Source organism: Asterias amurensis, chromosome 9, assembly GCF_032118995.1.
Source record: "Asterias amurensis chromosome 9, ASM3211899v1".
Classification (NCBI taxonomy): domain Eukaryota; kingdom Metazoa; phylum Echinodermata; class Asteroidea; order Forcipulatida; family Asteriidae; genus Asterias; species Asterias amurensis.
The window spans coordinates 13,517,826-13,543,919 of record NC_092656.1 but is presented as its reverse complement, the minus strand read 5'-3'; the positions used below and the strand labels follow the sequence as shown (position 1 = coordinate 13,543,919).

Sequence of the window (26,094 nt, the reverse complement as noted above, 5' to 3'; positions counted from 1 at the left end):
GCTGCTGAACATGAAGTATTTTCATTCAGTTTGAACCATGCTCTATAGGGCGTTATGACGCCCTAAATTACGGCGTTATAACGCCCTAATTGAGAAAAAGGGCGTTATAACGCCGTAATTTAGGGCGTTGTTACGCCGTTATTTAGGGCGTTATAACGCCCTATAGGGCGTTATAACGCCCTACTGAAAAGGTGTTTATTTGTTGGCGGAGATCAGCCACCGTACCCTGCTGATTGGAACGAGGTCATATAAACCTTTACCACGGTATGTTCTTGATTTTACTCCGTTCCAACTCATGTACCCAAACAGAGGCTGGACGAAGTAATAGTCTGGTGCCATGCGCAATGAATGTTAGCATTCGTTACTGTTATTGGAAACAGGGAACATGACCAAACGGTGACAGCGTGATAAAGGTCTATAGAGGTGGAAGACGAGAGAAAATGCTACGCCAACCGTATTAAGGAAATATTTGTTCAACAAAGCTGACAAGTGTCAAGTTTATTTACAGTCAACTCTTCTTCGCAAGTCTTTTGGATTAGTACCAATTATGGTAATTAACCTTTGACCATAGATGAAATGAAAACAACAGGTTAGAATTCATAATATACATTATAATAGTTTAAGTTTTTATTGTAATATTAATTATTTTATGGTGGCCATGACAATAATTCACCTTATTTGTAATTACTAAAACTTACTTCATTTTTATAGTGATTTTATATTGTGATAGAAGTACGACATACGTACTTGGACTTTGCACTAAATGGTATACTTAGAGTTGCCTGCAACGGAAATCAGTATAAATAATCCTTAAAGGCACTGGACACTATTGGTAACTGTCAAAGTCTTCTTACTTGGTGTATCTCAACATATGCATAACTTAAAAAACCTGTGAAAATGTTAACTCAATTGGTCGTCGAAGTTGCGAGAGAATAAGGGAAGAAAAAACCCTTTCGTCGCACAAGTGGCGTGCTTTCAAATGCTTTTAATTCGATACCTCTCAACTGAGGTCTCGAATTCAAATCAAATATTTTAGTGAGAAATTACTTCTTTCTCAAAAACGTTACTTCAGAGGGAGCCGTTTCTCACAATGTTTCATACTATCAACAGCTCTCCATTGCTCACTACCAAGTAAGGTTTTTATGCTTATAATTATTTTGAGTAGTTACCAATAGTGTCCAGTGCCTTTAAGCGCAAAACATAGTTAGGTAAAACTTAAGTAGTATTGTTATTAAATAACTGAATTCTAAAATAGCCATTGATGTACAAAATGTACTCGGTTACCTTGGTTATGTTTTGTATATTTACCAAGTACTCATTAAAGTATGGAAACAAACAAATATTGCGAAAGTAAAGACAGTCAAATTAACTGAAAGATAGATAACATTATTTGTTTCAGAATGTCACCACTCATTGATGAACTCATGGTTGAAACGTTTGCAGTTAGTTCCTTTTTAGAAATCGGTCATTATGTAAATTAAATATCCAGTTCCTGGTTCACCTTTCGCATGCATTACATGCCGACAGTCTGAATGGTGAAAGTAGTTCAATAATAGTGTTCGGTGAGTGAATGTGCATGTATAGCAACTCCAACCATGGAACCAATGGAACAGTTCCTAATAATGTTCACGCATCAATGTCAATCAGCCAGAAACTGGTTATTCATGCACGGTCAGGTAAAGGAATGCAAAAATTAATCAAGAAGTAGATTTTATTCACGTGGAATTGACCACAAACGGTGAAATATGCCATAATGCCTTTAAAGCCATTATACACTTTCGGTACAGAATTTTTTTTTTAAAGTTTACAGATTTACAAATAATTTACAGGGTTTACAGAAGGTAATGGTGAAAGACTTATCTTGAAATATTATTCTATGAAATGATTTACTTTTTGAGAAAACATTAAAACAATATCAATATCAATTCTCGATAGCGAGAATTACGGGTTTATTTTAAACACATGTCATGACACGGCGAAACGTGCGGAAACAAGGGTGGGTTTTCCCGTTATTTTCTCCCGACTCAAGTGACCGATTGAGCCTAAATTTTCACAGGTTTGTTGTTTTATATATAAGTTGTGGTACACGCAGTGTGGGCCTTGGACAATACTGTTTACCGAAAGTGTCCAATGGCTTTAAAGGTATACCACAATGCAGTCTGGGAAACAGTACAGTTAGAAAATAAACTAACAATATGGACACATGATGCTGTTTTTATCATGATACTATTCAAGGCTGTGGTCTGCATTGTTTCGGAATTCGGAATGCTTTAAGGAAAATATGGTGGAAAAAGAAAACGTTATTAAGAAATCACGATGAAACCCCTATCTGATGCGTGAATTGAAACCGGGCCAAAGTTGATACCACTCCGGACAGGTAGGCCTACCGGTATTTCGAATCAACGGAGGTCAAGGGTCAACGGACATAGTAACATATCTAATTATACCAAAATTAATATTCTCTTATAATTATACCATGCAGTTGACGTGTTTTATAATCATGTTGTTCCTTCCGTTATTTTATCGATACAGCTCTTTCCAAATAATATTAAGGACCCAAATAACGCCTTAAACCTTTCGCAGTCATAGTATGTCTGAACAGTACACATTTCCTAATTGATGTACTATTAGACGTAAAAAGGAACTTGCGCATGTTAAAGTCCGAGGGTTTCTTTTGGCACTAACACATTCACTCGCCTAACCCGCTCTCAAACAGTCACTACGCACTGAACGTAAAAAGGTCAACATAAAAAAACCCGACTAGTTCTTAATTATGTGTAAAGAGCCGCTAATGCTCCGTTAATTATACACGGTATTGACAGTGAAATATAAGTTAAGAAAGTTGATTGGTCAGAAGTCGTTGGTAAACAACACAACGACACAACTCTGTGTACTTTGAGTGCATTGAAAGGGGTGGGGGGCGTCATGCAATTTAGCATGCAACTAAAAAACAAAGGATGGACAGATGTGAAAGAGATAATCTGCATTTCCTACAACGAGATTGCAAAACATTCTTTGATTATCCCTTGAATAGATTATGCTTGATTTTAAGGTTCCTTTCAAAGTAAGAGTTTAAACGTTCCCTCTTTCCAGCCTATGTTGGGGTTCATTAGCTTTTTTGAGATAAGATGGACACTTGCAGGATTGCGCTTTTTGTAAACAGACAAATTCACCACAAACCTTTTACTATAATCGTTATACCATCATAATGTGCCCACCAATTATAGGGTATTAAATGGTGAGAGCAAGATTGCCCAACGTGTGTAGTTTTAAAATGGTGTTCTGTACAATAGTTTGGATTTGTCTTTAAACTAAAACAACTTTCTTTTGCAGGCAGGGTTGTTCCGAGTCAACCATCTCACTCACCACTCCCACTCTCTTAATGTAAAAGAGTGAAAATTTTACCCTCCCTTGTCTGAGTGGTGTCAGTTTCGCTGTTTTGAGAGTGAAAGTCAATCTGTGTCACTCTTACTGAGTGAAATTGAAACGAACTTTACTCTGGAGTTGAAAGTACGCGTCTTTCACTCTAAAAGGAGTTGTTCATGACACATGGCTCTAGTGGTATAGCGGACAAAACGAGTGGTTTTCACTCTTCTACATTAAGAGAGCACTTAAAGAAGTAATCATTTTTTATGTGAACCTCTCTATATGAATGAATGTTGGCTCTGAAAAGAGCCATAAAGCCATGTTCAGATATGGTGGACACTCAAACCAAAAAGGGCACTCCCATTTACAATACCCCCAAAAGAATATTGGTATGTCTCGATCGACGTTTTGTGCACTCTTGTCTCTTGTTGTATTTATGGTGAATGTAGGACTGCTGTAATGGGGGTACTTTGTGCAAGTTTATGATCCGAGTTGCGATTGACCGGTGCTGCCTGACTATTGTCTGCACTGATTTTGCTAGTCATAGTCACTTTATTAGCGAGCTTTCGACTTTCGGCACGGAGCACACAGGACGGGACAGAGCATAACACAGTAATCTGTATTCTCACGCTCGAGTGCTCCCGTCCTGGATGTTGTGGACCGAATGGTGATATAGAACTGATTCAAGTCCCTGTCTCGTGAGAATCTTTTTATTTTCAGTCCCATCGCCTAAACATCAGACAACTTTTGCGAGGTTGGCATTCCCCAACCTAGCCCCCCTGTGCCTGGCCATTATCGGGACCACAATAGCTATATTTTGAAGTCGGATATGATTTTTAGGATCTCTCGCACGAGAACGGGGCTTGAATCGAGTCTATCACAAGGCTCCCACACCATACAACGTGTATAAACGACATCACTCCGTTGTACAGACCGGACGTTGTTTCACCAATATAGCGTTCCCAATCTCTACACGACGGAGACTACTTCAGTTTGGCGCATGCGTCGATCGATTTTCCTGCTCCCTTACACTGATTTCTATTATATACAATCAGTAATCCCTTTTAGCGTATTTTTTCCCCAGGAAAGATGAGGCCACTAAGCATTAATGTACGTGTTGTACATGTACCTTCTTTCTTACATGGGCGCAACCATGGCGCAACCAACTAAACCAAGCGTGTCTAGAATGCCCTCTATACACGTGTACTTGTATTGCATCTCCATGCGAACTCCATGCGTTAACATGTAGCGTACTCCGTCTTTCGAGTGGGGCAGTAAGGCCACGGAGTTTTCTTCCATAACGCACACGTTGTTTTTATCTTCCCTGGGAAAGAAAAAAACACGCCTTGATTTTTTTTACCGTCCTGTGTCCCTACCGTGGTCTTGCGAAAGCTCGCTATTAACATCCACACCCTGCCGTACATCTCGTCGTTGGTGGCGTCTGTCTATTCTCGTTCGCAGACTAGCTTATCGTAGTGCAACCATAGAGCTAGTGCATTCTGTTCGATAACGATTCATATTAATAATAAAATACATACCGGTGATTAGAGAATGAGTGTTGTGGATGTGCGCTGCATCTCACTGACATTGGGTAGGGAATAAATACCGTAGGCCTACACTAAATAATTATACTCAACTTGGTTTGTGGTTTGGACCTTTGCATTGACGTAAAAATGCCGTCATATTATAGAGGAAACGGTGATGGCACATAGTTCTGAATGGTTTCTCATTGCGTTTCTGTGCCGAAAAGTAATCTGATTTAGTTGTTTCTATAAGGCCTTGCTTCAAACGTCAAACCACTGCTGCGTCGATCTATAAAATAAATTGTAATCTAAACTCAAGCAAATTAATAATGAAATGAGTTTGCGGGTTCCTCCTCCTCAAGAGGCAGATTTTCCCTCTCATTCGCCCATCGACAACAGTTCTCTAAAACTTGAACTATCGCTGAATTCGACGTTCATCGCCTCTCCGTAGCAACACCAAAATATTCCTATGAACTCGACTCGTTCACAGCAGTAAGTAAGCCCATGCCTACTTGGTTATCAGTGTTGAGCATTGCTCATGATGCAAGCAAAGCCTCGCTTGTAGAAGGAACAAATGCGAGAGTCTCGTACAGCTTCGTGATATTTAGGCCATCTTTGAAAATTATATTGTATGACCGATAGTCCAGTTTCTTGATCCTTCACAAACGATGGGCGAAAGGGAGTGACCACAATCACTTGGGTTTGTAAAAATGTTGTGTGTTTTACTGGAGCAATTGCATTGGTGTACTGGTTTTTTACCTTAAAAACAAACTGGTGTCGACGTAACTGACATTGCATTGTGGTTTCCATGTTTTGGTCACAAATGAATGTCTTGATATAGTTTGGTTGTTTTATTGTAGACCGTGTCCGAATTGACATGTGGCTGTGACTTGTGCTTGGACAGTCAATGAGGCCAACAGCCGTAGCCGAAGTCGTTGATTCGGACACGGCCTTGCTTAGGGCTGGATGTGCTTCGATCGTCCACAGCAGCAGAATAGGCGTCGACGTAGTCTAATTAGGCTGCTGTGATGGTGGATGGAGGCTACGTGCACGATATCATCTGGACAAAATTGAAAGTAACAACAAAGACAGAAAGAAGTGAGATAAATTACAAGTAAAAGACGCTGTTTGATGAGTAGCTTATACAATGGTTATAATCATTCAAAGGGTTTGATGTGTTTGGCCCTCACATTGGTGTTGTCACGAGTACAATTTGTGTTACTTGTAGTTCTAAAAAGATAAGACCAGCTGCGCATGAAAAATTAGCAACATCAAGATTGAGTATAAGTTCAGTTTGTGCGTCAATGATTAATTGTTGAGCCAGGGGCGCCTGAGTGGGTATGGTAATCCGTATATCTGAAAATGGAGAGGTGGGAATGGGAGTTTGGCAAATCAATGTTCCCTAAGGATGACTATGATATTCGGTAGATTGCATAGGCTGCTACAGATAATATGCCACGGGGAGGAATGACGTTTTAATACTCCCCTCTCGAACCTCTACACATGAAACCAACTGACTGGAATGTCTGTGCCCCACCCCCTGCCCAAACAACGTCACATCAGAATTCGCTATTTTAAAGCCATTATACACTTTCGGAACAGAAAAAAATAAAAGTTCCCAGATTTACAAATAACTTACAGGGTTTACAGAAGGCAATGGTGAAAGACTTCTCTTGAAATATTATTCCATGAAATGCTTTACTTTTTGAGAAAACATTAAAACAATTATCAATTTTCGATAACGAGAATTACGGATTTATTTTAAACACATGTCATGACACGGCGAAACGTGTGGAAACATGGGTGGGTTTTCCCGTTATTTTCTCCCGATTCCGATGACCGATTGAGCCTAAATTTTCACAGGTTTTTATTTTGTATACAAGTTGTGATACACGGAGTGTGGGCCTTTGGACAATACTGTTTACCGAAAGTGTCCAATTGCTTTAAAAGTCTGGACACCTTCGTAATTTTAAAGACCAGTATTCTCATTCGGTGTATCCAAAAACATGAATAACATTAACATTCTGTGAAAATTTGGACTTAATTGCTCATCGAAGAAGCAAGAGAAGAATGAAAGAAAAACATCCTCGTTGCAATTTGTGTTCCTTCAGATGCCGGCCGGGCTTCGTGCATGAAGTCTTTAAATATTTCAGTGAGAAATTACATCTTTTTAAAACTACGTTACTTCAGAGGGAGCTGTTTCTCACAATGTTTTGTACCGAAAATTCCCCATCGCTCGTTACCAAGTAAGCTTTTATGCGAACATGAGTAATTACCATTGTCCAGTGCCTATAAAAAATAAAACGAATTCTGACGAGTTCTTATTTGTGTGTTAAGATGCAATACTTATGTTTAACTGTGGGTTGCGATCATTGACATTTCACAACTATTGGTCCCTCTATTGTACACACACAATGACAATTGGTATTTACTCTATTATGGTGAAGATAATGATGCATCCCGTCATCGTTAATACTATGGAGACCAGGGTCATTGACAGTAATTATACCAGCCAAAATCGATTGACTCAAACTGCCTATAAAATTACTCATGTTTAGTGTCTGTTATTGGCAGCCTTGGTTGGTGGGGAAAAATATTGGGGGGGGGGCGGGGCGTAGAGTGATGTACACCATGCCTCTTTTTGGATTACGGTACACCATGGGTACACAATTGTTACTTTTGGAAAAGAGTCGGTTGATTCTTATCGTTGTTTCAAATTTTGACAATAGTATGAACATTTTATAATTGATTTGCATCTTAGAATGAAGTTGGTTTTGCTCACGTGACGATATTATTAGTTATGCTTATAATATAGTAGTACATTTTGTCGTTTCATTTTCTTGTATTGAAACCAAGGATGCCTCATAAGTGAACTTAAAGGGTCTATTTACTTTTTGTAGGACAAAAAACACAATGTCTACAGATTTACACGAAACTTACACCGTTTGAAGAAAATGATGGCAGAAAGCTTCCCTGAAAATATTAGTTGCTGAGGTGCTGCAGTTTTTGAGAAATGAGTAAAACAATGTCATGAAAATAATTTTCGTCTCAGTGATCATGAGACGAAAATTATTTTAGCATGTAATAACGTATTTTCATGACATGGTTTAACTCATTTCTCAAAAACTACAACACCTCAGCAACTAATATTATAAGGTACGCTTTCTACTATCATTATCTTCAAATGGTGTAAGTTTAATGTAAATCTGTGGACATTGTGTTTTGTATTACAAAAAGTACCCAAATCCTTTAAAGAAGAAACCTGTAAACAAGGGTGCTTGCTATAATGTGAACCATGCCCAAGGGTTAATCTCTACTCCTACTTAATACGTATTAGGGATGATTTTACTTGCACTACCAATCCTATAGTACACAGAACCTACGGCTTAATGTCCCACCCGAAGGGTTACGCAATTATGGTAAAATATCCTACTCAAGGCACACGTGTCGACCGGGATTCGAACCCATACTCTGCCGATCGAAGCACAAGAGGTTGAGTACGAAGCTCTTAACGACCCAGCTATCGACACGCCGAATGCTGACTGTTTGAATACCGTACCAGATTAATAACTACACATGTTTGAGCGTTTTGTTATGTTGATCTTTATGCAAATGAGGTGGTTAAAATGCAAGTTTGGATCTATTTTTCAGCATTGAATTTGTTTGGTTGCAATGACTAATATTACCATATTAATTTTGCACAGCTCTTTTTGTTGGTGACACAGCATCAGTCATTTACGTCTTAAATAAAAGGTGATGCATCACCATTGACAACAAATCGTTTGTTCCCACTTAAGACACTATTCAAACGTCCTGCAAAATATTCGGCGTTTTATGAAAAAGAAACGCTGAATAACTGTTGTTTTTCCCCAAAAGTTTTCAAATGTACGTAAAATTTAAGTAAAACCACATGCTGTGGTTTGATTTCCTCGCCATTCACAGTCTTTCGAACGGATGTTATGTATTTTGTTCCACCTACTTTGAGTCTGGAGAGATGTAATTCCATGTGGAAAAACATCTTTCCAGTTATAATAAAATACATTCTATGATTAAATTTTCGGATCCCCTTTAAGGTTAGGCCAGTCGCTCTCACGATATGAATTCATGCACGTTGTGCCAGTGCACAAAACGCAAGACCTCTCTCTGTATAAAGAGAAACATGGTTGTGCTAAAACTCAACTGAATGCAGTGAAGTGATGTAGACTCGTTGAGCACGAATCACCCTGACGACGTTGCTGGGGAAACGGGCGGGAAAATGAACATCTACTGAGCTAGTCCATAGGGTTGTAATGACATTCCCTGTTTTGTCACAATTCACTCCGTGCCGTTTGTTTGCGGAATTAAGGGAATTTTTCAACATGTTAAACACACGGGTCTTGAATTACCCGTTGTGTATAGCGTTGTTATGCTAGTAACATATCGCATGCCATCTAGAGCTACTGCCTGATATATGAACCCAGTACATGATACTATGTATCGTACTGTGTATAATTTGGATGTACCGAACAATGGCAGATTTTAATTGTTCAATCAAAAAAAGCCTTCCGGTTATTTCAAAATCATTAAGAACATTTTTTAATAATGAGAATAGGGCACTGGATTGTAAGAAGCTTGGTATTAGGGGGGATTGCACTTATGGCTTAAATTATATCCTCAATAATTTGAGTAGCATATTGAATCGTATGTAAAACTATTGCCCTGAGATAAAAATTATACGCGACTTGAACATGTATGAATTTATGATATTGAAAATGCCATAAAATGACCTCATATAAAAACAATAACAATTAGGGAAATGACATGTTTCTGTTTGAAGATCACTAGTCTACATTAAGACAGTTTAGGCTAAACAGCAGAGAAAATAAAATAAACAGTACATGTGGACTTTAAGGCAGTGGACACTATTGGTAATTACTCAAAATAATAACAAGCATTAAACCTTACTTGGTAACGAGTAATGGGGAGAGGTTGATGGTCTAAAACATTATGAGAAACAGCTCCCTCTGAATTAATGTAGTTTTCGAGAAAGAAGTAATTTTCCACGAATTTCATTTCGAGACCTCAGAATTAAATTTTGCACAACTTCGTGGGGCAAGGGTGTTTTTTCTTTCATTATTATCTCGCAACTTCGAATACCAATATTGAGCTCAAACTTTCACAAGTTTGTTATTTTATGCGTATGTCGAGATACACCAAATGAGAAGACTGGTCTTTGACAATTACCAGTAGTGTCCTGGTCTTTAATGGTGCAAGTATAAGCTATTGGATCCCAAAGCGTCGGAATGAATTGAGAACTTCGTAGAAATGTGTTTGTAAGACAAGCACATCCAAGTGATGCTCTTGTATTGCAAACTATAGGTACAGTATTTAATTTAAGTTGACATTTCAGCCTACATGCACATGTCTGAGGGACATCACCGTTTCTCTTAGAACCACACCCAAACATCATCTTGGCAGTTTACCGAATTATAATAGATGTTAAATTTGCATCGGGGATAAAGCATATTAATTTCGAACTGCCTCTAAATACAGGGCAATCTCGTTGGTCTAGTTGGTATGACATTGCTCTAGAATTGCAAGGGTCGTGGGTTTGAATCCCATCCGAATTATATGCATGTGATATTTTCTCGGTGTATGGGTAAAAACCAAAAATTAATATTTTATCTGGATTATTTTTTTTCGTTGGTAGGTCTATCAAGTGCATACTTAATCACCGTATGTTCCTTTTTGCAATCATTATACCATCATTGGTATATAGTGGTATCACGCTCGCTATCCACCATCATCGCCTTCAACCTCTTGAAACCCGGTGCAAATCCCACCGGGGCATTATGTGGATTGGGTTTTCAGTCCCTACACTTGACTGCGTGGAGTTTCCCTGTTATAGTTCTCTAAGGTTTTCCTCCTACGCCTGAAACTGAGATGTCTTTATTGTATTCTCTCTTCTCGTTTGGCTCTAGTTAGAGCGTTGGGAATATATATCCAAATCGAAATCGAAATATAAAAATATCAATTCTGTTTCTGTACACAAGGACGCGATGCATGACAAAATTGGTAAAATGTAAAACCTCATAGACTAGATCAAGTCTCTGTTGAGTAGTGTTTTTCTGCGGGGGTTCGACCAACGTGGTCGATAATCTCCAAGGGTGACAAATTATCTTGCATGAATATAATGGCATTTTACGAAGAAGCGAAAACTTTTTTTTTTTGGGTAGAACTGTTTGTCATACACTCATGTGTCCTTAGACTCGCCAAATATAGTGTTGCACTGTCACTTTAGTGTCACGCGGTGCTTCCAACTCAAATAAGCGACCGTTTTTGTGTTTGCTTATTTCTTTTTCTGTGTGTATGAAAATGGATGTTCCTTTTAAACGAGAGGGACAGAATACGTTTTCCACTCTAAGCCTCATCTGTGGGTGTGATGTATTGATTAAAACAACAGTGGTCCAAACTCTAAGTATAGGAAAGTATTCCTACATGGAAAAACATAATAAATATAGTAACCATTTACCGGAATGATCACCGTAAGCAATTGCCGTTGGCGGGAAACATAATATTGTGATAGAGTGCTACAATGTATTGTGATCAATGATCTGTAGCATTTGCAGTTTGATTTAACCCACAGATCGATTTTAACATCTCAATCCAACGTCGATTTGAGACCGTGAGTAGATGATGTTTAGTCAGCCAAGCTTCAAATTATCGGTCAGTAACCCGCACACATTTACGTTGGCCTCGGTTTGTTACCCTTAAACCTAGGTCTATATAAGGCAGTGGACACTATTGGTAATTACTCAAAATAATCATACGCATAAATAAAAACCTTACTTGGTAACGAGTAATGGGGAGAGGATGATAGTATATGACATTGTGAGAAACGGCTCCCTATGAAGTGACGTAGTTTTTTTCAAGAAAGAAGTAGTTTTCCACGAATTTGATTTTAAGACCTCGGATTTTAAATTTTGAGGTCTCGAAATCAAGCATCTGAAAGCACACAACTTCGTGTTACAAGGGTGTTTATTTTTCATTATTATCTCGCAACTTCGACGATAGGTTGAGCTGAAATTTTCACAGGTTTGTTATTGTATGCATTATTTTAGATGCACCAATAGTGTCCAGTGTCTTTAAGCACTGTATACTTTCCTGAGTTCTGAGGGGGAAAACCTATCGGCAAATCAGAAGTCAAAAGTCATAACAGTTACTATACCATATAGTCAGGGATCGCACCAAAGTTAACAAAATAATACAATACGATCCGAGAAGCGACACTCAGGGGTCACCTAAAAGGGTGCGATTTGTTTTTTAAATAGGAAGCATAAGCCAAAAGTGTTGGTACACTTATTAAAACGTAAGTATTTCGTTTATTACAGGCTCTATACAGTACATGTGTTAACCGCATCCCGTGTCGTGGCCGAGCGGTTAAGAGCACCCGTGTTTCTGATCAGCAGAGTGTATGGTTCGAGTCCCAGCAGTCATGACACTTGTATCCTTCGAGACCTCAGCCGAGGTCTCGAATTCAAGCATCTGAAAGCACACAAGCGACAGGGGCGTTTTTTCTTCCATTACCCTTTCGCAACATCGACGACTTATAATTGAGTTCAAATTTTCACAGGTTTGTTATTTTATGCATATGTTGAGATACACCAAGTGAGAAGACTGGTCTTAAGAAATTAGTGATTAATAAAGAAATTTACACAACAGGTGTGCAGTGCCTTTAAGCAATAGGTCCCGTGCCGTGCACTGTTGGTAAGTGCACGTAAATGAACCCAGAACACTGTATCGTGGAAAAGTAGGGGTCAACCCCAGTTTTTTCCTGTTCACATTATATTCATCTGGTATTTCTGATTATCAAAGTGTGGGTTTCGAGTCCCGGTCGAGGCACTTGTATTATATGTGCCATTCGGATGGGACATAAAGCCATTGGTCCCGTGTACTCAGATTAGTAGTGCACATAAAATAACAAAACATCGTGGAAGAGATGAGTTAACCCCGAGGTTTGGTTTACATGGTTCACTGGTTTCCTCAGGCTTGCGAGCTATTAAGTGATTCAGTTAAATTGAAATGCATCCTTGGTCGAATTACAAGAAAGCTATATTGATTATTCCAAGCAGCCGAAAAATGGATTTGGGATAGGGTTGTGGCTGTGGGTGATATGCGGCTGTGGCTTACCGGGTGATCGTTGTCGAGGAATCATCTCATCTAGATCGACCTCTCGTAGCATCTTTCGTACCTCCTCCATGTCTCTAAATAAACAAATCGAGCAAACAAGGACGTCAATAACCAGCATTATTAATGTTGACTCGGGGATTCCCCCGAGTGTGGCATAATTTTGCCTATCGTAGTTAACCTTGGTTGAATGACAAGAACTGAAAAGACTGATGTTTCTCTTTGTTTCTTCTTGCACGTAAGCAGGGAATTCGGCGGTTAGCAGAGCCATGAAATTGGGTTCTGCTCTAGAGGCAAATTCGAATCCCACCCGAGTATGCCCGTGTTTTTTTCTACTTGACTCTGGAAAGTACTGAGTTTACAGTGCTTTAAAACCATTGGACACTTTCGGAACAGAAAAAAAATCACAGATTTACTAATAACTTACAGGGTTTACAGAAGGTAATGGTGAAAGACTTCTCTTCGAATATTATTCCATGAAATGCTTTACTTTTTAGAAAACATTAAAACAATCATCAATTCTTGATAGCGAGAATTACGGATTTATTTTAAACACATGTCATGACACGGCGAAACGTGCGGAAACAAGGGTGGGTTTCCCGTTTTTTCTCCCGACTCCGATGACCTATTGAGACTAAATTTTCACAGGTTTGTTATTTTATATATAAGTTGTGATACACGAAGTGTGGGCATTTGGACAACACTGTTTACCGAAAGTGTCCAACGGCTTTGAACACATCGATGCAATGAGCCTAAGGGTGGAACCAAATAATATTCTGTATCCCTGAAACAAATTAAATTAAATGCTCTGTACTCAAAACATTACCACAGACAGAGAGAGACAAGGGTCTAACAATTAAAGAAAATTATGATAATATTCATACGACATACACTCTTAAATACATCGCATGCAACCTGGACCATTGTACAAATTGAAAAGTACGAATAGTCATCCAATTTTGATTCGAGAATGAGAAATTAAAGTCTTTCAAGTACTCTAATGTATTGATGTTTCCCGACAAAAACATTTTTGTAAAAAGAAAAAATTCGTAATGCATTCAACCTTTAGTGTGCTGGCAATTTACCAATTCTTTTGTGTGGACGGTAGAAAATAATCCTTTATTGCGGCAGTCCGTTTTATTGTGATTAAGTGTTTTTTATTTGTAGCTGTAATTGAGTTTCGAATTTACGAAAGGACCTTTTTTATAGCACTTGACGCTATATATATTTTTGAATGACTGTATACAACCAATACTTCATTTTTAATGCACATGGCTACTATCAGTCGATAGTGGTAAATGAAATTTGTTACACAAACTTCAAGATTATTACTCGATTCGCTTCTAATTCACCTTAAAGAGTGTCATTGTTTGACAGGTAATGGTTTTGCTCAAGGGCAGTCGATGACATGTCTCAAACATTTGATAGACCATTCGTAAATATGGTCACTGCCTATAAGTTACAACGTTGTTAAAGTGACGGTAGATGACAGGGTTTGGGATGTGGGCTTCTACAACCATTTTGAAGCCGCCCAGTTTTGCATTAAGCCATTGTTTGAAGAAGTCCCGCCAATCGTGGTTTAAAGCACCGTCACTAAAAAATTACCACGTACATTGCTTTGAAGTTTGAAGTAAGAAACTGAAAAAGCAGGGCCGTTTTTATGACTCTGCTTATCGCCGAATTCTGCGCTTACAATTGCCATTCTTTGCTTAAATGGCAAGAGCCGAATTTAGGGGCTAGCCCTAAGCGCAACGTGAAGTGCATAACACACAAGCAACATTTCCCCCTTTCTTATTGAGATAAACCATTTAAAATAGCCGTTCTTCAGGCTGCCCCATGTTATGATAAATTGTTTATACCCATTGCTCATTCATACTGGGCTCTGGTCGGCTTTTGAAGTCGTGCACTGATTTCGGCACCGGGATTCAAGAAGGCTAAGCCTAGGCCAAGTTTGCGCAAGGACTAATGGTAGTTAGTCCAAACTCTGGCTAGTCGACGGCCGAATCCACGGCTTCGCGTGCTGTTCGTACGCGCGCTCTGGGCTGCTTCAGACGAGAGGGCTGAGTCTGAAGCCAATTACAAAGCCGTAGCCGTGGTTTCTAAAAGGGCCAAAGACTAAGCTAGTCGACTATTTTGGAACCAGCCTACTGGGCGTGCTTGCTTTGCTGGTTTTACCAATAGTCGTTTTCATAGCACATGCAGGGTGGACCAGTTATCAGAAATTGAACGTGCCTTGAGTCGTTGGTTGCGACGACACGAGATGACTAGAGCCGTTCGAGCAACAACTTATGTGCGCATGACCTGTACGTCACTAAAACAACAACTACTTATAACCATTGGTTATTGCGCGAACTTGCCCTAGTTTATGGCGAGGCTAAAGCCAAAGGCCTCAGTTTCGAAAAGACCGTGTCCGAATCGAGTGACTTCGGCTAAGGCCACCGGATGCAATGACAACATTGAAGATAATGACTTCTCTGTACTGCGACCATATAATGTAATCAACCTGGACACGGCCTTATTAATAATACAACCTTCCTTACTTAGCAATAAGCTGCAGGTCTTCCGATGTTGCCATTGGTCCATCAAGTATAACAGACTCCTCTAATTGGTCAGATATCTCAGATACCGTCAGCTCCCGACCCTTGTTGCTGCCGCCTCTACGGTCTGACGGACCCGCAATATCCATCATCATCACCATACCTGGGAGGTTTTCATACGGATGGCCTGATAATAAATATTGTGGACGAGATGGGAATATATGTATATAAAAAGAAACAAACCGAAATGCTTTCGTGCGCTGAAGCATGCCGTGCTAAAATGAATGCAATGCGGTGAGTTGAGGAAAAGAGATGATTCTTTTGGGATTTAGGGATAAAGGGATGGGAGCGAAGTGGCAACTGATAAATCATGCAAACACTACTCTAATTATTGTGCAAATATAAAAGGTTCTCTACGATAAACATTCTGTAATTAGTGGGCATAAAATGGAAATACTTGGGGAATTGTGCCTTTGGTTATACAAGTATGGAACTTGGCACAGTCTGTCACGAAAAAGATGAGTATATGACAATGCCATAGCAAATTTGCCGTTTGAATAAATATTGGGAGAACGACGAGACATTTTCAAAATGGCTGCCCTTGGCTTCTGCTACTTCCTTTATATATATTTTTTTCTTCAAAATTACATCAGCAATGACCCTGAATATAGCCAATTATCTTCTTCTGTCTCATGACAATAGGCTTCTATAGACTGCGCCTAATTCCATGCTTGCGTCACCAAATTCACAACTCCATACTTTGTTCCGTACTGAGTCAACCATTGCTCAACTTCAATCAATCATTTTGGAGTTTGCAAACAGACAGAGTAAAGTATCCTTGTTGGTTCATGTTTTGTCTCCTATGTAAGTTCCCCGGCGTATAGATATTAAAGCAATGACAAATTGGCATGCTTGCATCGAAAGTATAATTTCAACTCAAAAAGTATCTTGCTGTTACAAATTAAGCTATACAATAGATAAAAGCAGTTTAAAGGCACTGGACACTATTGGTAATTACTTAAAGGCAGTGGACACTATTGGTAATTGTCAAAGACTAGCCTTCACAGTTGGTGTATCTCAACATATGCATAAAATAACAAACCTTTGAAATTTTGAGCTCAATCGGCCATCGAACTTGCGAGATTAATGCAAGAAAAAAACACCCTTATCACACGAAGTTGTGTGCGTTTAGATGGTTGATTTCGAGACCTCAAGTTCTAAATCTGAGGTCTCGAAATCAAATTCGTGGAAAATTACTTCTTTCTCAAAAACTATGGCACTTCAGAGGGAGCCGTTTCTAACAATGTGCTTGTAAATGTGATTGCCCGAATAAATATTATTATATTATTATTATGTTTTATACCATCAACCTCTTCCCATTACTCGTTACCAAATAAGGCTTTATGCTAAGTATTATTTTGAGTAATTACCAATAGTGTCCACTGCCTTTAAAATAATTGTTAGCATAAAAACTCACTCGGTAGCGAGCAATGAGGAGCTGTTGATATAGTATACAAGTTTAAGATAACCGGTTCCCTCTGAAGTAACTAAAAGCACACAACTATCGTTCTTTTGCAACTTCGATGACCAAATTCAGTCCAAGTTTTCACAGATTTGTTATTTTATGCATATGTTGGGATACACCAAGTGAGAATAATGGTGGTCTTTGGAAATTACCAGAGGTGTCCAGTGCCATGAAACTCTTAGCGGTAAATTATATATTATAAGCAAATGGCTTATATAATAAGCAATTCTGAAAAACAGAATAATTTTTATGCCATCAAATCAAGTTAAAGGAGAATATTGCAACACAACCCAAATCAATGCTTGTTGGCTCATGCAACAAAACATATAGTTGGGAGAAATGCTCAAGCATTAAAAGGAATTTAAGTTAATCTGTTTTGATCTTTACCTGTTTTTAATTTAACAGTTAATTTAATCATTCAATAATTTTCAACTTATGTGGCTCGTTAGTGGCATATTGCCTCTGATGCACTTTAAAGCTACGAAAATCACTGTGTGACGGTGAAACTTGTCAATGGATGGTTTTCATATTTATTTTCGAAGATGATAATTGTTTCAAAATAATCTGCCTATTCTTTGGGTCAAAATAACGAATGCGAAAATAGGCAGAACCGTGTGGACACATGGCACTGGCAGAAGCAACCCATCAAAAAGAAATTTCAACATAAATAGCTGACTTTAAAACAAATCCCGTCGAAGAGATGAGTAAAGATGTCACTCAGCATTTTCTTTTGCCTACGGGAACCAGCTACAACTTACCAATTTGATCTATTGGGAATGCTGAGAGGAGTACCAGCGATTTTCTCATCTCTGCTATAAATAGATGCATGCAGCCTGTCAGCTGAATGAACAGACGTTGGAAGTCCGGCTTCGTAAGGCTCCTACATTGGAGGTAAAGGGAAAGAGAAACAAGAGGTAAAAGAATGAGAAGTCTTTCTTTATTTGATCATTAAACTCCGAGTTCAGTCTGGGACGTGCAGATTGTCAAAACCATGTTCGGAAATCGCCTCCTGTGAATAAACATTGCAAGGGCTCTTGTGCATGTTATTTATGCAGCATGGGGCGTGCTGTGCTGCTCATTTTAAGAGAAGCTGTATAGCTTTTCACATAGGGCTATGTAAACACACATCAATGTTTGGAGAAGTGAGCAATTTCACATCACTAATATAGTTCCATGGTTATCCATATTTTATACAATAGGTACGAAAAAACAGGTTGTGGAGTTATAGCTAGAGTTTGATTACCAAAGACATTTGTTATGGTTGACTGTACAGGGAAGCAGGACGGTGGTGTACGTATTACCGCTATATCAATATCAACCTGCTGTATTTAATATGTCTCCCCAATAACATTAACATCTCAATTTCATATCAGCGACTATTCATAGTTTATCCAAACAAATTGTCTACATGATCATAAGAATACACGAGTAATGGGCTTAAAAGTTATTTTGAAGTGCCAAAAATACTTTCTACCAGATGCATACTTATATGTATTCGAATATCGTTATACATTCTAATGTGCATTTACTTCGTGCTGCTATACAATAAACTCCATTGCGAATTAACATAATCCATTCCGTTACATTCCAAGCTTTCATAATAAGTACAGTGAGCAGTTATTATCACAAGAACTGTGACTTGTATGGCTAAATTCGAACCCGATTACGTCAACAGTTGACATTTAAACCACAAAGTGTAATTTATAGCCCATGGTTGGGCCATTAGGCCATGCATTATGGCTTTTCGGGGTTTTGATGCCCCCGGTGTCGTAACTTTGATTTGGCTGTTGGTGTATATGCAACCACTGCGCACAACGTGGAGTTTTAGAACAATTCTCACATCTCCAGTGTGGTCGGGGTATGGGTCTGATTGGGGCGTTAACTCACCATATAAACCACCATTTAGCTTCAACCACAAGCGAATTGTAAACAGGGAACCAGACTATACGCCAACGGGCAGCTCTATCATTGTCATGACACGTAAGTGTTAGTCCCCACCCTGACTCATTATCCCACTCAATTTCAAGTATTTGGCCCTTTTCAAAAACCAAGGCTTTCGGCTTTGGATTCGGATTGAGGCTCCGTTCTCTCGTCTTAAGCCCTGAGCGCATGTACGCAAAGCACACGCAATTGTCAAATCAACCGGCGGGGCCAAGCTAGCCTGAGCCGAATCCAAGGCCGAAACACTCTAGAACTAGAAAGGGTTGCACCTGCGTACTTACAACGGAAAACGTACCTTGCCCTTTCTTTAGACTCCATCTCAACAAAATACCACATGTAATAATTGGTTGTGGCTTTTCAATGCTACAGGGATATGGTTCATTCATTGGAAATCTCGTTAGTTTGAAGTTACTATGCGAAGCTTTTCATATACTGCGTTTCTGCTGACGGCGATAGTAGAGCAACGATATCACAAACAGTATCCGTTAGAAATGTTCATACTGACAATTTGTGCAAGTCTGTATGTTATTTCGTACACGAAAAGGTCATCTGATGATGAAATAAATCAACGATGAATTTGAACTGCTTCAACAAGCTTTCCTCGTACATGTTGATTGATAAAAAAAAAAAAAAAAAAAAAAAAAAAAAAAAAAAAAAACAACAACGAAGGGAGTTGATAGCCAGAAAGGGGGGAAAAGGACACGTCAACTTCATCTTAAAGGTCAATGAAAAACAACTACCTGTGTCTATGCTTCGTGGAGTGTTTTTGCCCATCGACTTGAAATTGTATCCACCCAGTAAAAAGCACGAGGATGCATGTCTAGTTTGGCGATAACCGGATATTTATTCTCGAGAAAGCACCGGCGAGTGTGGGGCTGTAAGAGCAGGGGGTCGTGCGCAGCCTGGGGCCACACAGACGCATGTTAATGTCTCCATAACGAGCGAAAGCAGATTCTATGATTATTGCAGAAAAACCATGGCGTCCTTCGCATTTATTGAGACATTTAAACAATTAGGTTATCTGGGTGCCGTATGGATTAAATGTATTAATACACAATGCTAAAACGATGCACCAATTACCACGACAATGGTGTGACCGAGATCACCTTTTTCACGCCAATATCAGAGGTTGTCTGTAAACAATCTCGGAGGTCGGGTATTACATACAGAGGTCATGGATTAAAGGGAAAATATATCTTTGGTTTATACACAATTTCATTTCCTTTTTATTAATTTCATTTTCATTTATTAATTTCACAGGTAAAAATTCAAGCACAGCCAATATGAACAGTTAGGAGAGAGAAAAAAAGAAAAGAAAAAAAGTAGCACCCACCCCTGATGGATTTAAACAAAGTAAACTAGTTTACTATCGAGTTAATCTCCTGATGCCACAATTTAAGAAGAGACAATAAAAGACGTTACAGATGGACATTATTAAATCATAGCATACAGTATAAAAATATAGTAAGAATAACATGTGCAAGAGTGGTCCGGTTTTTGAGATATCGCCGCAAATCAGGAGCTGTTATTTCCACGCAAGGGGAATAACCCGTTATTGGAATACACAATCTGAGAAAAGTATCTACAGGCAAGTTTTTCAGATTCAAATTTCGGGGATATAAATAGATATAGCCTATTTTTTCCATACCCACACTATAATCTGAGGTAAAATGATTCTGAAAATTCTTTATACTAACGAAAGCTGCTGTAGGCCTACTTCTAAACATCTTAGTTTATATTGCCATTAATTTTAAAGAGTAATTACCAAATGTATACCTTGTTCCCTATTATTTAATTAAGTAATTGTGGCTTCTTATATAGCGCACATGTCCGTCACTCAGTGACGCTCCTGGCGCTGTAACGTACGGTATTTCATGCCAGATGTGGGACTACGTTTGAATTATGAGACCTAATTCTGATAGCACCATGTAATGCTTTACAATGTGCTGTGGCGCAATTTGGTGCCGATCGGACCAGGAACACCGGGGCGAACCCCTTCTCTTTTCGATAAGTGCACTGGGTTCCTTTACATGCGTTACATAACACGTGGAACCAACGGCTTAACGTCCCATCCGAAGGATGAAGCAATGGTTTTAACATTTTCCGTCCTTAAAAATGTCTTGCTTAAGGAAACAAATGTCACGGCTGGGGATGCGAACCATCACTCTACTGATCAGAAACACCAGAGTTTGAATTCACTGTCTTAACCGCTCGGCCACGACACTTCCTATATTAGGGACCGTCTAAAATGTCAACATTTTCCCAGGCTGTAGGCCTATAAAGAGGACTACGTTCGAGAACACCCCTCTCTCCAAAATACCTATCGACATAAATTCTTTCAAAATTGTAGCACATCACTCTTCAAATATCAAAATCTTACACACCGTTGCAAAGTCTTATATCTTCATCTCCACCCTTTGTACTCTTTGTTTGACCATAAATAGGTTGATAACTTTGTATGGCTTTGTAAGGTGTTGGTTAGGAGCAAGCTTAGTTTTAGGTTTGAGGTTTTAATCAGGCTTTACCTAGCTTGTTGGGATGATGATGCCAGTGTCGTTAGGGAGTTTCTCCACGCTCGTAAAGCTAAAATCCAATCGGGATATCGAAACACTAAAACCGAGATGTTATTTTAGTGTTCATGATACACATTATTTGTAACAAAAATATTTCCCAGGAGTACCAATTGTTATTATCAAAACAATCTTGAAATAGTATTACAAATGTTTTGATGGTTGTTAATCGTGTTTAGCAAACCCCGAATGACGTCACAACCATGAAGATTTCCCTATAGTCGACACAAAGAGATCAATTAATGAGGACTGCGGAAACAACTAGAATGGAGATATCGGTGTGTTGATGAACTACGTCAATAGTAGCCTTTCGTCAAGGCCTTCGTGACTGAGGTAGCTTGTAGCCGTGGGGCGACTGGAACCCTCAGTCTGTATCATCCTGTATCATCAACATTTCCAATGTCGTAGTGATTTTCAATGGGGAATGTATTCTTCTAAATCGATTCAAAAAAGGAATCCTTAAACATTTTTAACATTTTTTTGCGGATGGCAATTCTATACTACAGAAAAAGATTGCCTCCTGGGTAGCATAAATTTCAAAACCGTCAGCATACATTAACCTATTATACTTTGTGATTGGTTGATCTAAGCGATTGCGTCAGCATACATTAACTATTCTGCTTTGTGATTGGTTGACCTTTCAGCACTTACTTATTTGCATGATATTTTGTAATACCTATTCCCCGGTTCCAGATGCTTTGCGGCTATGCATTCTAAGCCGCGAATGCCTCGACGAAAGGCTACGTCAGTGTTGGCTTACGGGTTCAATCAATACTTACCACACTGCTTCTTTCTAGCATTATATAAATATTCTTAAATCTTAACGAAAGCTCGTTGTCAACTAAGTAAATTTAGATTTCCGTAAAACTTCAATTTTCACGCAGATCATCGCTGACTTCATAGTTAAAGGCAGTGGACACTATTGGTAATAACTCAAAATAATTATTAGCATGAAACCTTATAACGAGTAATTGGGAGAGGTTGATAGCATAAAACATTGTGAGAAACGGCTCCCTGTGAGGTAACGTAGTTTCCGAGAAAGAAGTATTTTTCCACGAATTTGATTTAGAGACCTCAGAATTAGATTCTTGAGGTCTCGAAATCAAGTATCCGAAAGCACACAACCGTGTGACAAGGGTGTTTTTTTTCATTTTTATCTCGCAACTTCAACGACCAATTGAGCTAAAATTGTCACAGGTTTGTTATTTTATGCATATGTTGAGATACACCAAGTGCGAAGACTGGTCATTGATAATTACCAAGTGTCCAGTGTATTTAAAAATCCAATATGCTAGTAGTAAGCTCATCGGCCCCTTTCCCATTAGATTAATGTGACAATCCAGTGATCTAGTGCTCTTTTCGGTGTGATGCTTTTCTAACGTATTTGAATCATCACTGTCTACTGACCTTTTCGAAACGGCTGTTTGGCTCAGGCGTAGGAACCGCCTGCCTGTTTGAATCACAGTGTGTATTATACACAATGTCAACATGAATTAACACAATCTACCTGACAAGTAGATACATATTGGTGTTACCGCAATTGATACCTCAGTATGCAATGCCCCAAGTTCCATTATATAAACGATTGGGAGCTGAAGCAAAAACCGTGGTTTCAAAAAGGCTTATAATGAAAGCTCCATTAAGCGATTTGGACAAAGAAGAGATAAAAGGATCAGCAGTTGCAAACTGCTTACCAACCGAAAGGACCTATTTATTATGCACACACACAAAACTGTTAATGGCCTGATATTTTGACCCAGATAGTCTTTCATTCAATGGCTAATCGACAACACGACTCAACGGTAATTTTGTGTAACGGAAACAGTCCAGAGGAAACAAATGAAAGGAGTGAGAGGTTGCCGAAAGGACGATGAACAAACGCGAAAGAGAAAGGATATATAATAGAGGAAGGGGTCTGGTTCAACCAAAGGAGGTTGGGAACACAAAATATAAGATAAATAATATAAGATGTGAAGAGGGAGAACAAGTAATTTATTTATGAGACAGAGGGGGTGTAGTTTGGGTTTAAAGACACTGGATACTATTGGTAATTGTCAAAGTCAGTCTTCTCACCTGGTGTATCTCAACATGTGCATAAAATAACAAACAGGTATGTGAATGAGCTCAATATTGGTCGTCGAAATTGCGAGATAATAATAAAATAAAATAAAAAACACCCATGTTACACAAAGTTGTGTGCTTTCGGATGCTTGATGTCGAGACCTCAAAATCTAACCGAGGTCTCGAAATCAAATTCGTGGACAACTACTTCTTTCTCGGAAACTACATTACTTCAGAGGGAGCCGTTTCTCACAATGTTTTACACTATCAACCTCTCCCCATTACTCGTTATACCAAGTAAGGTTTTATGCTAATAGTTATTTTGAGTAATTACCAATAGTGTCCACTGCCTTTAAAAAGAGCTCTGCTCTCCCAACTCGGCTCGTTGTGCGAATTGCTCTATATCATGTTTTAGAATAAAACTAGGTGGACAACTTCCGAGAATGGTCAGGTTCTAATCGCGCCTGAGAATAGTACCAGTGAGGGTACAATTTGCTAAGGAGACTAGACCACGTGCAAGTAACTCACGCCCCTGATGTAGTTAATATTCATAATCATGACCCTTCAACCAGCACAGAATTATATTTCTTTATGCAGTGAAAATATATCGACTGATGTTTTTCCTGAACAAATATAACAATATTTTTTTAAGACAATGATGTTTTCTTGTAGTTCAATTGTTATGTTTTATTCGTGGTTGGGAAAAGTATATTTCGTGGATGTATTCAGAATCGTAATTTCCAAGTTTGAAAATTTACCACAGTGGCTGTAACGTGAGTGATGAAACTAGTCTTGTTTCGCAATTGCAAACTAACAGTAAGATCATACTTTTAGGGATCATTTCTATAGTATGTTTCTTCTTTCACGAATGCACATTTGAGCAACATACGCAAACCACGATGATGAGTCGAAGTGTTCCTCTCTGAGCGCGAAGCAGGTCCGAGGCGTCACCCTCTTCGGGGTGTCTTGCTGAGGATCATTGATGAACGTTCCTCCTACCCGTTAGAGGCAGTTGGAGGAGAGGAACACATTCTGAGTGGTTTGTGGACTCGTGAGATCCAAAGGGTTTATTAAAATAAAGATAGATACAATTAATGTTACGGAACTCTGAAATTAATAATCACAATCGTTAAGTCACCAATGTGAACACGCTTCACCTTTAATCAACTTGTCGTAATCAACTTGTACTTATAGTTAGGGAGTTTCCGTTTTTGACGACGGATGGTTCCGCGATGGTGAAAACGACACATCGAGTTTTCTGCGCATGCGTCGACTTTAAGGACGGTCGTCCCTCAATTTCTACGACAGTACCTGTGAAATACATATGGACCCCCATTTCAGTAAGCCAAATGTTTTATTGATTGTTGATAGCAATGGTTATTGTCTGTACTGATCTAGTGCTGCATCAAAAGAGTTACTCGCTAAAATGGCGTCCAGTGCATATTTCACATTTCAGCAAAACATCCCCGCTTGCGCCTTTGGCGCTCAACAATCAGACTGTGCGTTATAGCAAAAAGAGGTGCAGATCACAATCTCAATTTTGTGTCAATTTGTCGATACAATTGTACCCTTAAGCCTTTAACCGTTGCAATTTTCTTCGTATTAAAGGCAGTGTACACTATTGGTAATTACTCAAAATAATTATTAGCATAAAACCTTTCATGATGACAAGTAATGGGGAGAGTTTGGTGGTACAAAACATTGTGAGAAACAGCTCCCTCTGAAGTGCCATAGTTTTGGAGAAAGAAGTAATTTTCCACGAATTTGATTTCGAGACCTCAAATTTAGAACTTGAGGTCTCGAAATCAACCATCTAAACGCACACAACTTCGTGTGACAAGGGTGTTTTCTTCTTTCATTATTATCTCGCAAGTTTGATGATCGATTGAGCTCAAGTTTTTACAGGTTTGTTATTTTATGCATATGTTGAGATACACCAACTGTGAAGGCTAGTCTTTGACAATTACCAATAGTGTCCACTGCCTTTAAACAGTCTTCAGCACCCTAGATCAATCCTGCATGATTATGGCGCTTGGTAAATGTTGGTGCTGTTATTATTATAAGCTTTCATGTTACAAACATAATATGTAGTACAGCATGCTATACCCACTTATTCATAAACTTGACTTATGATAACTTGTATTAAAAATAAAGATATACTCGTATGAAAGAAACTTAGCTCAACTGCTGAACAAAATGCTGTTTTGTTGGATAATGTGTTTCGTCAAGGCAGTTTGGATGCCAGCGTTTAGTTGGCCTACCAGAGATGCACTGGAGTCGATTTCACAAACAGTTATAGGACCTGGGGTGGATTTCACAAAGGTAGTCCTAACTTAGGACTAGTCCAAGGCAAATGCTAAGAGATAGGACCAGCCCTAAGTTAGGATTAGTTACTGGTCCTAACT

At 38.9% G+C, this 26,094-nt stretch overlaps 1 protein-coding gene and 1 non-coding gene across 3 annotated transcripts in view; one reads left to right on the top strand and one right to left on the bottom strand.

Annotated features, from left to right (window-relative positions):
- Positions 1 to 238: 238 nt before the first annotated feature.
- LOC139942043 (regulator of G-protein signaling 7-binding protein-like) overlaps positions 239 to 26,094 on the bottom strand; it is a 69,235-nt gene continuing 43,379 nt past the window's right edge. Inside the window, exons 3-6 of one of the 2 annotated variants that reach the window (XM_071938725.1) lie at positions 17,876 to 17,997; positions 15,596 to 15,779; positions 13,059 to 13,132; positions 239 to 5,949 (exon numbers count right to left, since the gene is read on the bottom strand). In XM_071938725.1, coding sequence (XP_071794826.1) covers positions 5,846 to 5,949; positions 13,059 to 13,132; positions 15,596 to 15,779; positions 17,876 to 17,997 — 484 coding nt within the window. In that variant the 3' untranslated portion in view covers positions 239 to 5,845. The remainder of the gene's footprint in view (positions 5,950 to 13,058; positions 13,133 to 15,595; positions 15,780 to 17,875; positions 17,998 to 26,094) is intronic. The other variant, XM_071938727.1, reaches the window with a different exon arrangement.
- On the top strand, positions 24,508 to 24,730 carry LOC139942382 (small nucleolar RNA U3). Its single transcript, XR_011786654.1, has one exon. It is a non-coding gene; the product is annotated as a small nucleolar RNA U3 (small nucleolar RNA).